A 13,951-nucleotide genomic window follows, 5' to 3' on the forward strand; every position below is an offset into this window, starting at 1 on the left:
TTGTGCGTAAAACACACTGCCTTCGCTGATTGGACAGTAAGTAAGGGACCCCTACACGTGACCGTTAAACATTATTTCCTTGTTACGTTCCCTGGAAGCATGCCAGCTTGGTCCTCTGGGATGGCTGGGAATGTGGCTTCTGTGAATGACATCTCAGTTATCAAGGAGCAGTTACTGAGGATCCTGCTAGAAAAGCAAGCAGCCCCTGGAAGCGGGTTTGACCTTTCCTAATGGTTTGGTGCACTCTCAGTACTTCTCCCTGTACCTAGTGATTTGCTTAAATGTTAGAAACAAAGTACTTGCAATATACAGCTCTGTGCTAAAGAATTTCAGATAGATTTTGTTTGTGTGTGTGTGTGTGTGTGTGTGTGTGTGTGTTTAACTAGAACTCCTTGGTGTCTATAACTTCACAGAACGACCCAACCTTAGAGGACCTGAAAGGGCAGGGAGAGAGAGAGAGAGTGTGAGTGTGTGTGTGTGTGTGTGTGTGTGTGTGTGTGTGTGTGTGTAAATGAATGTGTTTCAGTTTGGTTTGGTTCTATAACTAACATAGTGATAACCTCTGGCAGTTTGAGTTAATTTTGTAATTTCCTCTAACTTTCCATATCAGTGAAAAGATACTGGGAAGGTAAGTAGCTATCTTTTAAAAAATCGTTTAGGGGGTTTTAAACTAAAGTATTTTTAATGATTTTGAATTTAATTCTTATGCCCACAGGTGTTTTTTTTTTTCCCCTGAATTGTTTTTGCTTAAACTAAGACCTTCGTGCAGTAGTATTTGGACAATACTAAGAAGACCGTCACACAAGTCAAGAAAATTCTGTTGTTCTTTCACAAACACTGCTGTTTTTTTACAAGTCTGTTTGCATTAACACAGACTCAAATGGACTTTATGAAATACTAGTGGTGTGGTATTTTTCCCTTCTGCATTTCAGTTATAGAAAATGCTAATCAATGCAAATGAACATCCATGCATCCTTTTTAATGGCTGGTGCTGAACTGTCACGGGTCAGACAGCTAATATCAGTAAACACACAGGTCCATGTTTCTCAGTGTCTCTTCTGTATCACAGCAACACAGGAAGTGACGCTGACTGCTTGTTTGTTGTGTTTCTTCCTGTAGCACACACGTAAAGGGCTTAAAGTTCTTGAGTTTTATCATCAATTTGTTTAAACTTTAGTAAATGCCATGTCTTTTTTTTTCTTTTAACAAACTGAAAATTGTGTCACAAAGTACTACAACAGTGAGATTGTGGTAACACATTTAAATTTGCTCTTCAGCATACCTGTTTTAACTATATGAAACTTTTCTAAAACAATCCGAGTTTAACAAGTTGACCTGTTATTGTAGTGTTAATTCAAAAGTTTTGAGCTTTAAATGCAGTTCTTATATTTTATTTTGATTCCCCCAAATGTTTCAAATAACAATAGTTTAACAGACATAAAGAAGCCTATTATGTGATAAATAATTTTATTTTATGTTGGGAAATTGGAAAAGGAACCTTGATATCCAAAATAAATGAACTTAAGATCAATTATTATTTAGAAGGCAGAGAAGCCATATAACATTTAAAAATTTTAGAAAGTTGAGTTGTCATTGTATTTTGGGGGTTCTTTTATGAAGTGACCTTGTATCCACTATTACTAAGCCTATCACTGTTGCATAGATTTATAACACAAAGTTGATATGAGGAGAAACTTTCGTTATAAACATTATATTCACCAATATGTACATTTCTATTAGAAAAATAAACAGAAGTCTCTGTTTTATTGTACTGGAACATTTCTTTAATATCAGAGTGGGATTTAGTGTAAAGTGGATTTGTCTTAGACTCTGTCCAAGGATGTTTAGTTACTTGTGCTGGAAGAATACTAGGGCAGTGTGGCCCCAACCATGGAAACCTGATAAAACATCACAGATGTGTCATTAGTAGCACATTCTCCTTACAGTAATGACAGAAACAGATGAAACTGTAGATTCACCCATTTCCATTTAGCTAAATTGATATATCAAAAGAAATACAGATACTGTACTAAATTTCACCAAATTAAAATGTTGTTCCTGATAATAGGCTTTTATATCTTAAAGAAACTGACAGCCAGAAGCAGGCGATACTAAAGTAAGCAGAAGAGGCGGAGCTATTCCACATCAGCTTTGGGAAAAGAGGAGGGAAGCCGTGTGACGTAGCCCGGCTTCGGAGCCTCATTGCTTTCTGATTTTCCCTTGGAAAGGTGGAGCTAGTTACTGATGACTGTAATCCTACTAATAGCATTTGGCATTAACGTGTCCCTTTAAGTGCGCTGTTTTAAGTGCTTTCAATGAATTCTCTTAGGAGATCTTCACCGTATACTGATGAGGCAGCTACCATCATTACCCCTAGTCTACAGACCAGGAAGCTGAGGTCCCTAAAGGAACTCGTCCAGGGTCACGCAGTGAGAGCCTGGCCTCATTCTAACGTGGGCACTCAGCTCCTGGACCCCCGAGGTCAAACTGCCCCTGGTGACGTGGGGCAAGATGGACGGTGGTAAGACCCCCGCTGGCCTGGGTGTCACCTCCACATGGAACTGGTTATTCTGTGCGGGGCTGGAGAGGAGAGAAGGGTCAGAGGTGGAGCCTTTGGCCCACATCACCGCTCCCTCTCGTCTGAGCCGCTAGGAAGTCTGTTAATAAGACGTCCCTCCCACCGATACCTCCCGGCAGAGGGGTACATCGTGCCTCTGCAGCGCCGGCTGTAGGGCTGAGTTCACAGCCTCGAATGACCCATCTGATGGTCCTGTTATACACAGTCGTAATGTGAGCTGTCTCACATCCCGTTTGAGAGCAGGGGGAGCACAAACTTAATACAGTAAAACTGAGTGGTTCCCATTCTTTTAGACATGCACGGGGCCTTGTTGGTCCTGACTTGTGCCCTGTAGGTCCCATGCCCGTCCCTCCTGAGGTCTGCACGGCAGGGTAATTTGCCTCTCTCTGCCCTACTATCCCAACTTTAAAATTCGAAAGGCTCTTCAGAAGGGTTTCTTTCATAATTCTTAGAAAACAGTTAGTATCAGTGTTACTTTTCTCAGTATTCTTTTTATTTCTTCCATGTGCTTTGCCAACTCACCCATGAGTTGTAATTGAACAGGGATTTAAAATTTACACGTGTCATTTTCGAGTTATCTGAGGTGTTATCACATACACATATTAATGGGAAGGTTATTTCTCTCTTTTTAATTAACTGACAAAACTATTTCTATATGAAAAAGGTCAAGCCATCTAGAATTGTTTTGAACAAAAAGTACAAAATCCTTTTTTCTGCTCCATTCATTTCACTCTCCAGAATTAATAGCTATTAACAGTTTGTTGTGTCTTCTCAGATTTTTTTCTGTTACTGAAAACATACCCGTATACATTCATTTTTTAGCAAATATTCACTGAGTGTAGGGCAGTAAACAGGACTTAACAGTGTGTTTCTCTGGAGGAGTTTATCTGTTGATCGCCCACACATACAAATAGATACACAAGGTTTTTTTGTAATCTTAGAATTATAAGCTAGCTATTGTTACTTGACTTGCTCTTCTTTTTACTGAACCATTTATCTGCTAGATGTTACCCCCATGTGTCATGTAGCTTACTAGACGTGCGCTTGCTGGGAAGGGGGTTGGGAAGGGGGCGCGTGTTTGACGTTTTGACCACACTGTCCTGCAAAGGTGTACTGCGTTCTGTTTTGGCCACTGGGTGGGAGAGGACCCATGTCGCCAATAATCCTGTTAATACCAGCTACTAACAGGCCCTCACGTTTTCATCAGTGCAGTAGGAAGATTCTTTTAATTCCTTTTCCTAGTCACTCATTATAAATTCTGCCGTCCAATCCTTCAGCTCTTTAAAAATGTTCAGACTATTTCTTTTAGGACCAAGATGAAAATATAAACTTTCTATTTAAATGGGTCTCTGAGATAGTTTTGGAACCTTGGATACTAATGTAACAATAGTTATCTAGAACTTTATTATTCACACGTTATCTTCTCATGCCTTCACTTCTTTTGACTTTTTCTTGTGGGGAAAAATTTTAAAACATACAAAAATAGAAGAGTATAACGAACCCCTGCATATCCATCGCCCAGCTTCAGTATTGCCTTCACGTTTGAGCAACTCACCGGCTGAATGAGGAGCAAGATGTGTTGTTACTTCCATTTCCCAGTTAAAGGTCACGTTACCCGGGAGTGGCAGGGCCATCGCTGTCCGAGGCGCCTGGCTTCAGATTTCCCCAATTTCCATTCTGTTTGTTGCCACTGTGATATCTTCTGTGATTTGCAGGGTTAACGTCACCAGCTTTTCTTGACGATCATTATTATTTTATAAACGTGCCGTGCTTTCCGGAGAAGGAGGAGAGCAGCGGCTTTCTAAACCCAGTCTGTCGGGTTTTCGTTTTAGAAGAGACGGTCCAGCAGGCAGGTGAAGAGAAAGCGGTACACCGAGGACTTGGAGTTCAAGATCTCCGACGAGGAGGCCGATGACGCAGACGCTGCTGGGAGAGACTCGCCCTCCACAACCTCGCAGTCGGAGCCGCAGGTGAGTGGCCTGCGCAGTTCTCACGTGCATTTCAAAAGATGGGCTGGAAATTTTATAGCTGGAATCTGAGAAGTTCAGTCGAGGCGTCGGACTTTGAGCTGGGAACATTCATCTCGTGTTGGCGAACACGCTATGGGAAATTAGTCCTTTAGGAGTGTCTTTTAAAAAGCCCCGTTCACTGAGATTTATTTTTGTCCAAGCCTGTGATATGTAATTTGACACAATTTTGGAGAATTAATGGTCTTTGTTGAGGATGAGGCAGACCTAGGATGCAGGGAGGCTGAATTTACCTCCGAGAGTTCAGTGCTGTAGCTTCTGGGACTTTAATAAACCACTCAAGCTTGTCTCCTGCTGCTTGGCACTGTAAGAGCCCCTTTATGAAATTACTGCCTTGTAGTACCCAGCAGGGCCTACTTTATTCTCTGTGCCATGTAAGTGATGGATAAAAGAGTTTGTGTAAAATATGGGTAGTAATGGAGGATTGATTATTGTGAAGATCTTTTTTTTTCCCCCCCAAAGCCCTCTTCTTACCCTTACTGTGCTTTAGTTAACAAACTGGCAACCCATTGAAAAATATATTAAATACAGTTTTGTATTTTATTTGGTAATTTGCGCTCTGTTGTTATATAGCGTTTTATGTGACCTCCATAGATAGAAAGCTGCTACAATAACAGAATGATGAGTATATTAACCCCATGGGTCCAGACGAGGAAAAGTTATGTTTTTGCCATCACGCAGAGATCATTTTCTCTTGGCAGCTGGAGTTTCTGAACGCTCCTTGGCTTTAGGGACCCATGCTAGTCCACGCAATTAAACCACATAATCGTGAAGGAATAAGCACAGCTCTTCCTTTTGCCTTTCTGCAAGGGAGATTTTTGTTCTTTTCAGTCATATTCCCCACTGGTGATCGTACCCAGTGATTTAAAGGGTATGAATTTAAAGGGTATGGAAGGAGGCACAGAAGGGAATGATTTCTTGCTTTTACAGCTTAGAATGAAATACTTTCTGTTTGGATTCATTCATTCCACTTTATGTTTTAGGAATCTGTTGATGCAGACGGTCCAGTGGTAGAAAAAATTATGAGTAGTCGTTCAGTAAAAAAACAGGTAAGCACCGTGTGGAATTATCAAAACCTGTGGGTGTGTGTGTGACTCTTAAATTATTTTTTGCTTTATAATTTCCTTTAAAAATTTCACTGTTGAAAATTAAACTTCAGTCTTTGGAATGTTCAACCCAAAATGAAATTAAAATGTAGCAAACGGTCAGTGCTTTATTACCCCATTTAGAGTAGGCCAGGACTCAGACGTCTCAAAAGAAATACATTAGGACTCCTAGAGTTGTAGGCTGCCTTTTTCATAAATATTATTTCCGAAAAATCATGACCATGAATCTGTCTCTCATCTCTCTTAGGGAGGTCCCTACCCCAGCCCCCCACCCCCCCCGGAAGATCTCTTTATCATGTTAGCAAGTAGGTGTTTTCTCATACTTTTCATATGCAATTGAAATATTAGTATTCTTTTGTCAGTGCAGAAGTGAAATACAGAACTATTTTCAGTGTAATTTTTGAAGATAATATGACTTATCCTTCCAAATTATTCGGAATTCACGTTGATCCACGCAGGTGAGCCCTAAGTACCTGTCAGTAGCCTGGTGCCCATGTCACTGAGGGGCACATACACTCTGTGACAACGAATTCCAGGAGCACTGCATCTCTTGTACTGTTGGAGGCTCCCCATTTCATCCCACCGTTTCCCTTCTTGCCCAGTTTGAGAAAACACTTTAGTTTGAAGAAGTACATAGGCATCCAGATGCATTTACATATTCCAGCAAACCGTGTTTGGTGTCTCTAGAAAATGGTCTCCTTTAGACATAGGTGTCTGTCTTCTAGCTTGAATCATTGTCAAAGGCAGAGTTGTTTCTTTTTATTGCTTTCAAGGTATGTGGAAGACAACCTCATTGTTTTGACATGTACAATAAGCTTTTTTTTTTAAAGATGTAAAGTGTATACAAAGTGTAATCTCCAGGGAGAGAGATGAGGAATGGAGGAATTATGGGATTTAAAGTGAGCTTCTGGGTTTATCAAATAGGAAACATTTACTATTCAGATACTATCTAGAGATCCTTGAAAATGGTATTGCACCAGCCGTATACTTCTCTTTACCTTTGCTCTAATACTCTCTGCTTTTGTATTGTGTTATTCAAGGTATAGATTTGTATCAGAAGATAAAACTCTGGTTCAAACAAAAATAATCAAGCACCACATGTCAAGATATTTTCATAATGAGTACAGGTAGTGGGAGTGTAGGGGGTGTCTATCTGGTACCTCTTTGAACATGAGGATTTCCTCTCTGGTGAACATAAAATCTCAACCAAATTTCCCACCCGTTCAAGCAGAAATGAGCACTATTTAACTAATTGGAAAGGTTGCATTTTTGTCCTTCTAATGACTCTAGAACTGTTAACTTGTGAATTGTAGATATATGGCAAAATTTGAATGCTTGATGTACTTTAAAGAATAATCCCCTTCAGCGAATTGAAGTGGCTTGTTTGAATAAATAGCACGTGGTTTGGATGGGATATAATAATTTTCATTCAACCGATAGTGCTTCAGCAGGCATACCCAGCAGGTTTGGGGGTTGCGAATTATAATTAGCTCTATTATTCAGAGCTGCTTAGACTATGCATGATGTAGGGCATCACTTTTTCTGTCTGTTTTGCCCACCGTAGGGCACTTTTTGTTTTTTCTTTCCAATCCTTTAAAGATAGGTACCCACAGTTTAGGAGTAGGTATTGCTGCCATTTACATGACCAGGCTTATCTTAACACAGGAGATTAAAAATCACTGGAATTGTACTTGAGGGTAGAGTATTTGTTGAGTAGGTGAATTTTAGGATGGAGAAAATTAATGGGAAATTTCCTCTGGAAGGAGAGATATGCCTTGAGATAAGATTTAAAATAAGAAAGAGGTATGGAGCCCATTGAATTGCTTGTAGATCAGTGGCCTTTCATAAAGGGCCATAAAAAACCATTAGAAGGTTGTAAACATTAGCAGGTACTAACTTTTTAAACTGCTAATGTTCTCCAAATAGTTACTTTAGTTATCAGCTTTAGTAATATTGGAGGAAAGTGTAGCAGATAGAAGCAAAAGGAAATTTGAGATTTTCCCCTGGATTCTAGCTATGCCTGCTGGTCTGTTTCCTATTACCATGAATAATGGAAGACATGGCTGTGAGAAGGTGCCTTTGTCTCCCCCTGGCAGCACTATGGAAACTGGTTAAGGGCTCAGAGCCTCCCCAGCATGGTGCGGACACATAGTGGGGACAGTTAATGGGTTTTGCAATCAGCTGACCTCATCACTGTAGCCTGAGAAGCATCAGCCATTATGGTGGAGTCGTGCAAACTCACAGAACTCATCCTCCCTAACTCCGCACCTCGTGTTATGTAGGGATGGCTCAGGCACTTATGTTGTTCTAAACCCGAATTAATGTGCGTTGAGACCCAGTGCCAGGGACATAGGTGGTACTTGTATTTGAATTTTGAGGTAGATTTAAGAATGGACTTTTGGATTGTATAAAGGTTAATTTTCTTCTTTTCCACATTTAGTCATCATGTAGCCCCTTCTGCTTTGAGCCATCTGTCTTTGGGGGGAAACAGTTCAAATCCTTTTTGTACCAGAAGGTCAAAAATAGTTTTGAAAGTGGATTCTGTATTATTATGTCCTATTTTCTTCCTAAATGAACTATGATTTGGTATCTCTGGTAGAATATACAGCAGGTTGGGCCAGAAGTAGGAATGGATTCATACCTTTACTTTATTGTTACCTTTATCAAGGCGCTTTCTCATTCTTTTGTGCATTATTTAACAAAATTTCTGCCTTTTCACACTACAGTTTAGCTTTGTTTCCCCAGTGTGACTGCTTAATTTAGTAATAGGATGCTTGGGAAAGGTCATTCATTCTTTCAGGCCAACAGGATTATCATTTGCTGAACGGCTGTTTTAGAATCCAGGTGACCAGGAGAGTTGATTTAGTGCCTGGTCAAGGTTTCTGTGTCATGTGAACAGTGGAACAAGTATGGCTCAATATGTTTGGAACTTTCAAGTTCATGTGAATAGTAAGGATTTTGACAGACTGCTTTAGGAGTCTAGTGAATGAAAGATACACACATTTCTCAAAACTAGTCTATCGAGCACATAAAATTACTTTAGAGGACTCACAAATTTAACAGTAACTGTCCTAGAAATAAATTTGCGTGGTGTGTGTGTGTGTGTGTGTGTGCGCGTGCATGCACACACCTGCAGAAATAGTGCCTTGACTCAGTTATGCATTGGATATGCCCATTATGGAAAGGCTTCTGAACACTGGGGCATGGGAGGTAGAGGCTGGGGCTGTTTTCAACTGTCAAGAGATTCTGGTCAAACCGACTGCCGTTTAGTGCGTAATTAAAATGATGCTCCTGAGAGCTTATGAATTCACACACTTTTGTTAATTGTTTTGCTCTAAGTAAAGCAGAAGAGGCCAGCGTGATAATATGTATATGAAATGAAGGGCACCACAGCTCCATTACAGCTCTCTACTTACAGCTCTGGGAGCAAGAAGATGACCCAGTATGTGTGGTCAGTTAAACAAAGCACAGGGTTCTAATTTGGGACGTCCAAGAGAAACAGGTCCTGGGACAATTCTGCACGAGCTCCAGGTGCTACTAAATGAGGTCTCAGAACCTGATCACCTCCGCCCAGACAGCCTGAGACCCTCTTGTTGAGATCTCCACAGCACACCCCCAGAGGCATAGCTGATCGTGATGAGACAATGGGCGTTCACGAGAGTCAGGGACAGACCGTTGATGGTGTTAGGAGTCGGAACTTTCTGGAGCAGAATCGAGACAGAATGAAAACTGTCCCTTTGTTGAAGAGTTGATCTGTGTGCTTTGAGGCCCACTTAGAAGTTACAGACAGTGAGGCCACTTAGAACGAGATGGAAAGGGGACAGTACAGGAGGAAAGATCCGGAAGAAGGAAATCAGGAGACAACAGAACATAGAAAGGATAAAACGTGTCTTTTTACTGCCTCCAAGATAAGTAATTTTGAAAAACTCTTTCAGAACTGAAAGAAATATAGTTAACATCAAAAAAGTAAAAACAGTAGACCAGACGTTTGAATTCCACTCGAGGTTTGAATTTCGTGATATGCTATGAGAAGCATCACAAGATCTAGGTTCACCCTGGTTCCCCATTCTCCTTGGCTGACCACAGTCTTATCTTTGCCTTTCTACTGTGATCTCCAGTTCTATACAAAGATAATGTGTCTTGAAATGGTTGCTGAAATGTGGGAGTGGAACGGGGTAATGTTAAGGGCTAGAAAAATGTAAGGTGAGTTCGGGATGGATTGTTACTTGAATCGACCAGAATTTACCTATACAGTAATTGCAGGTTTATGTCCCTGGCTCTTGAGGGCACCCAGCAAACATTTCTTTTCATTTTGGATGCCTGAAAGTCTGGGACATGCCACAACACTGTAAATCAACTATACTCCAATAAAAAATAATTTAAAAAAAGAAAATCTGGGGCTACAGATGGTTTTCTGAACACGTTGATTTAAGAAGCTGCTTTAGGGTGATGACCATTTATAGATCCATTAGGGCAGGATCAGATATTAATGGGTTTCGACCCCACTCCTGAATATCCTGTCTTCCTACTGGTGATCTCTAGGCAGATGGAAAAACTGCTTAAAATTTAGGTTTAACTGCTATGTGTGAGAGTTTTGAAGAAAAGTTTGAAGTTCAATCTTTGACAGTAGTTCGAAGATTGGGGATTGAGGGTGATCCTAGTCTCTTTGAACAGATCTGGTGCCAGTCTGTCACCCAGTGAGAAGTACCTGCTCCGTTGTTTGCCCTCTGCTGTGTTCTGACTTGCCTTAATTTTCTTTGCAGTTTAGCAGCCAAATGTGACCCTCAAGGCAGGTACTCTTGTAAGAGTGTAAAAGCAATTTCTAAACATCTGTAAGTGGTGTTTATTTTTTACATCCCTGATTTATCTGATCAAATGTTCCAGAAGAAAATGACATATCACGACTTGTTTAACAGCCTACAACCAAGAGGGAAAAAAAATATTGAAAGAGAGGCTTAACATATTATATGTGCTGTATCTTCTACAAACATTACAATAGGCAGGATCAGGGGAGATATTCGAGATAATCTCACCACCCACCCTTGATTTGGCTGATGGGTCACGATTTTTGGCTGATGGGTCACCCTTGATTTGGCTGATGGGTCACGATTTTAACCTCACCTTGGTGTAGTATTTGGATTGTTAATTTTATTTGGCTACTGCGTGTATGTGACATCTTGTCTGAGAGATTTTAATTGTACCGTTGAGTCAAACTGAAACTGTGAATAGTGATGCACTGAAATTACAGCCTCGGAACAAGGTTTAGTTTTATATGGTTTCTTGTTTAGTGTTATTAACTATATGAAGGAATAAATGTCTTTTAAATATTTTAAAACATTACAAAACCCACCATGTAAAGTTGCCATGAGGCGGCCAAAAATAATCCATATGGCATTCAGGAGAGCAGTGGCTAATTGGCTGCTGCCTGAGAAAATGGTACACTTGGCGTCTACTTAGCACTGTGGGTTTGGCAGAAAGCCACATTTGGGGTCAGGCTGTTGTGAATGAAGCTGCATGTGGTTAGGGACGCGCTAAAGCCATGCACGTCTGAGAAGCCGGAGCCCGTCGGGTAGCGCGCACGGTCCGCCCTCATCCCTCTGGCCTCCCAGCAGCTCACCACGTGCTCATCCTTCCAGGAGTGCCCTATGCTGCTTCCGCGATGCCTGTTTGTGCCCACACAGGAGTAAATCATTACTTTGGAACATTCTAGTAGATGGTTTCAAGTACATGCCTGAAATTTTCCTCTGTTGCAGAAGGAATCTGGAGAAGAGCTAGAAGTTGAGGAGTTCTACGTGAAATACAAAAACTTGTAAGTACATTGTGATTTTTTTTTCCCATGGAGGAATATATTTTCAATGTACCAAATTTTAAAAGGTAATCAGGAAAATTTTTTTAAAAAACTTGACAACGGGGAAATTTTGGTGTGGTTTATTCAGTGCCATTTAGGCCATTACCTACTAACTTTTCTATCTTTGATAGTTTATGAGCTTTATTTTTCTGCAAAATGTGTAATTGGTGTACAGGCTGACTAGTTTTTGTGTATAACCAAGAAGTTCTTTTTAGAGGGGATGAAAACTCATACAATAACAGAAAAGTGAGGAAAGCATTATAATACCTGCCTGACTCTGAGAATGAATTTTGCTCTGTGGGGCTCCCTGCCTTCATCTTTCATTGGGATGCTTGGCACCCGAGATGAGAACTCTGCTCTCAGGCAGAGGCTCTGGGAAATCATGACATCACTCATGTTCTGAAATGCAATGAGCTATGATTTTGTTGCTCCGTTTTCATTTCTCATTTTCGTCTAGTGAATTTGAATTGCATAACTTTTAAGAAAACTGCATGAAAAACCACCGTGAGTTGTTCTGATTGTAGATGGAAGCTGGATACTAGGACCAAGCACACTCTGACGAGGCCGCCTCGTTGGAAGCATCAGTAGTCATCCTGCCGAGGAGGACAAATCGCAATCACAGAACAAGGACAAAAATATTTATTGATAACATAAAAGTTAAATGTACTTTAAACTTTTTTTTTTTTTTTTTTTTACTTTAAACTTTTTAAAGGTACTTTAAGCTTTTTGAGGCAAGGAACTCAAGTACCATATTAATAAATTCTAGGGTTAAAGAGAGGCTTTGGGGAGCTGTCAGAACAGCTTGAGAAAATTTACCCTACCGTCGAAAATAAAAGCATCAAGCCTCGTGGTTTCTGTCATTCCCCCCTGTTGCAGTTGGCACTGTGTTAATTAACGGATGCATTTCTGACGTTTGCGGGCAAAACCTCTGACCAGGTAAAAAGATGAAGGAGTCTCTTACCAGTGTTACTGTAACAATTCAGTGAAATGAAAAATGCTCGGTAAACGTTAGATGTTGTCATCGTTCTATGCTCAGAGCACGATGAGCCTACATGTGTGCAAGTTATGCACATGGCGTGCTTTCAGGTCGTCTTCTAAGGAGCGCGGAAAGACCAGATAAGGAGGAGAAAACGAAGTAAGCCGGAGAGACAGAGAGTTCTCTGGCCGGTTGATCAAATCACACTCAAAGCACAGAAGTTTAAGTATCGATTGCCAGGAAGTGGCACCACGAGACAGGCACCCGTCCCGGTCAGCGTGTGGCTGTGGGAGGTGAGGCGCACAGCCCCAGAGCTGGGCCCGGGCTCCCTGCCCAGGTGCCACCGCCACCAGCCAGGGGAGGCGAGCCACCTGTCTGCCATCGGTCACGTGAGATGAGGCAAAGCAGTGCTCAGAAGTAGCTTTCCTCTCTGATGTTATCGAGATCTAAGGGACGTTAACGTTTCCATAAAATTAAAAGTTCTTCTTAACCTTTCATTTTGACATGATTTGAGATTTACAGAAAAATGGCAAAAACAGTGCAAAGAATTCCTGTTTTTCTTCTTATAATTAAAAAGTATCTTGTGGAAAGATGCTTTGAGACTGTTAAACGTGACGGTCACTAAGTGGTGATTTAACAATTCCATGGTTCCTTCTGAATTTACTGGTCGGGCTTCTGCTGTCAGGAAGAGCTTTACCTTCTTACCTATCTGCTTATTTATAGCTGTGTGGACTTCCCGAGTCTTCTTTTATTCAGTGCGTCATAATTCCTTACCGTCCTACCGTTATTTACTTGGCTCACATTATCCCAGATCTGGCCGGTGGCAGCCCCTGCAGGCCGTCTCCTCCCTTCCTTTTGCCTTGTCCCCATCCTTCTTGGAGCTCTTCCTTACTTTCTGGCACCAGAGGATGTTCCTAACCCATTTGCAACTTCCCTATTGAAGTCCTGGAACTCATCGTTTCTCTAAGGAGCCTTGGTTGTTTTTTACTGGAGAAGGGCATTTAGAAACCAAGATTTGGGTACTAGGTGTGCTCATTGCTGCTGGGGGGTCATTGCTTCCAGACCTCTCAGTGGATGGGGCTAGGAAGGGCATGCACGTGCATGTGTATGTATGATATGTATGTATGTATGACATATATACCTACCTATGTTCCACACACATGTATGTTTATTATATATACACACATGCACGTCTATCTACCTACCTACCTACCAACAAGGAAAACCAGTGCCTGTATAGTGATACTTCCCATTTTATTTCAATACCACCAGGTTCATTCTATTCTTTCCCCTTCCAATATTAATAACTCCATTTCTTTGACTATGAGAAACCTGGCTCCTACTTTCCACAATATATTTTCTTATTTGTTAATCCTAGGATATATAGGAAGTGCTTTCAGAATTACTAGACCATAT

At 41.0% G+C, this 13,951-nt stretch overlaps 1 protein-coding gene across 2 annotated transcripts in view; it reads left to right on the forward strand.

The window, feature by feature from the left end:
* The window catches only part of CHD7 (chromodomain helicase DNA binding protein 7), a 121,599-nt gene that overhangs the window by 55,075 nt on the left and 52,573 nt on the right, over positions 1–13,951 (forward strand). For both annotated transcript variants that reach the window (XM_079722225.1, XM_079722226.1), the window contains exons 4-6: positions 4,411–4,548; positions 5,589–5,654; positions 11,465–11,520. In XM_079722225.1, the coding sequence (XP_079578351.1) occupies positions 4,411–4,548; positions 5,589–5,654; positions 11,465–11,520 (260 nt within the window). The remainder of the gene's footprint in view (positions 1–4,410; positions 4,549–5,588; positions 5,655–11,464; positions 11,521–13,951) is intronic.

Source organism: Hyperoodon ampullatus (genome assembly GCF_949752795.1).
Source record: "Hyperoodon ampullatus genome assembly, chromosome: 17".
Lineage (NCBI taxonomy): Eukaryota > Metazoa > Chordata > Mammalia > Artiodactyla > Ziphiidae > Hyperoodon > Hyperoodon ampullatus.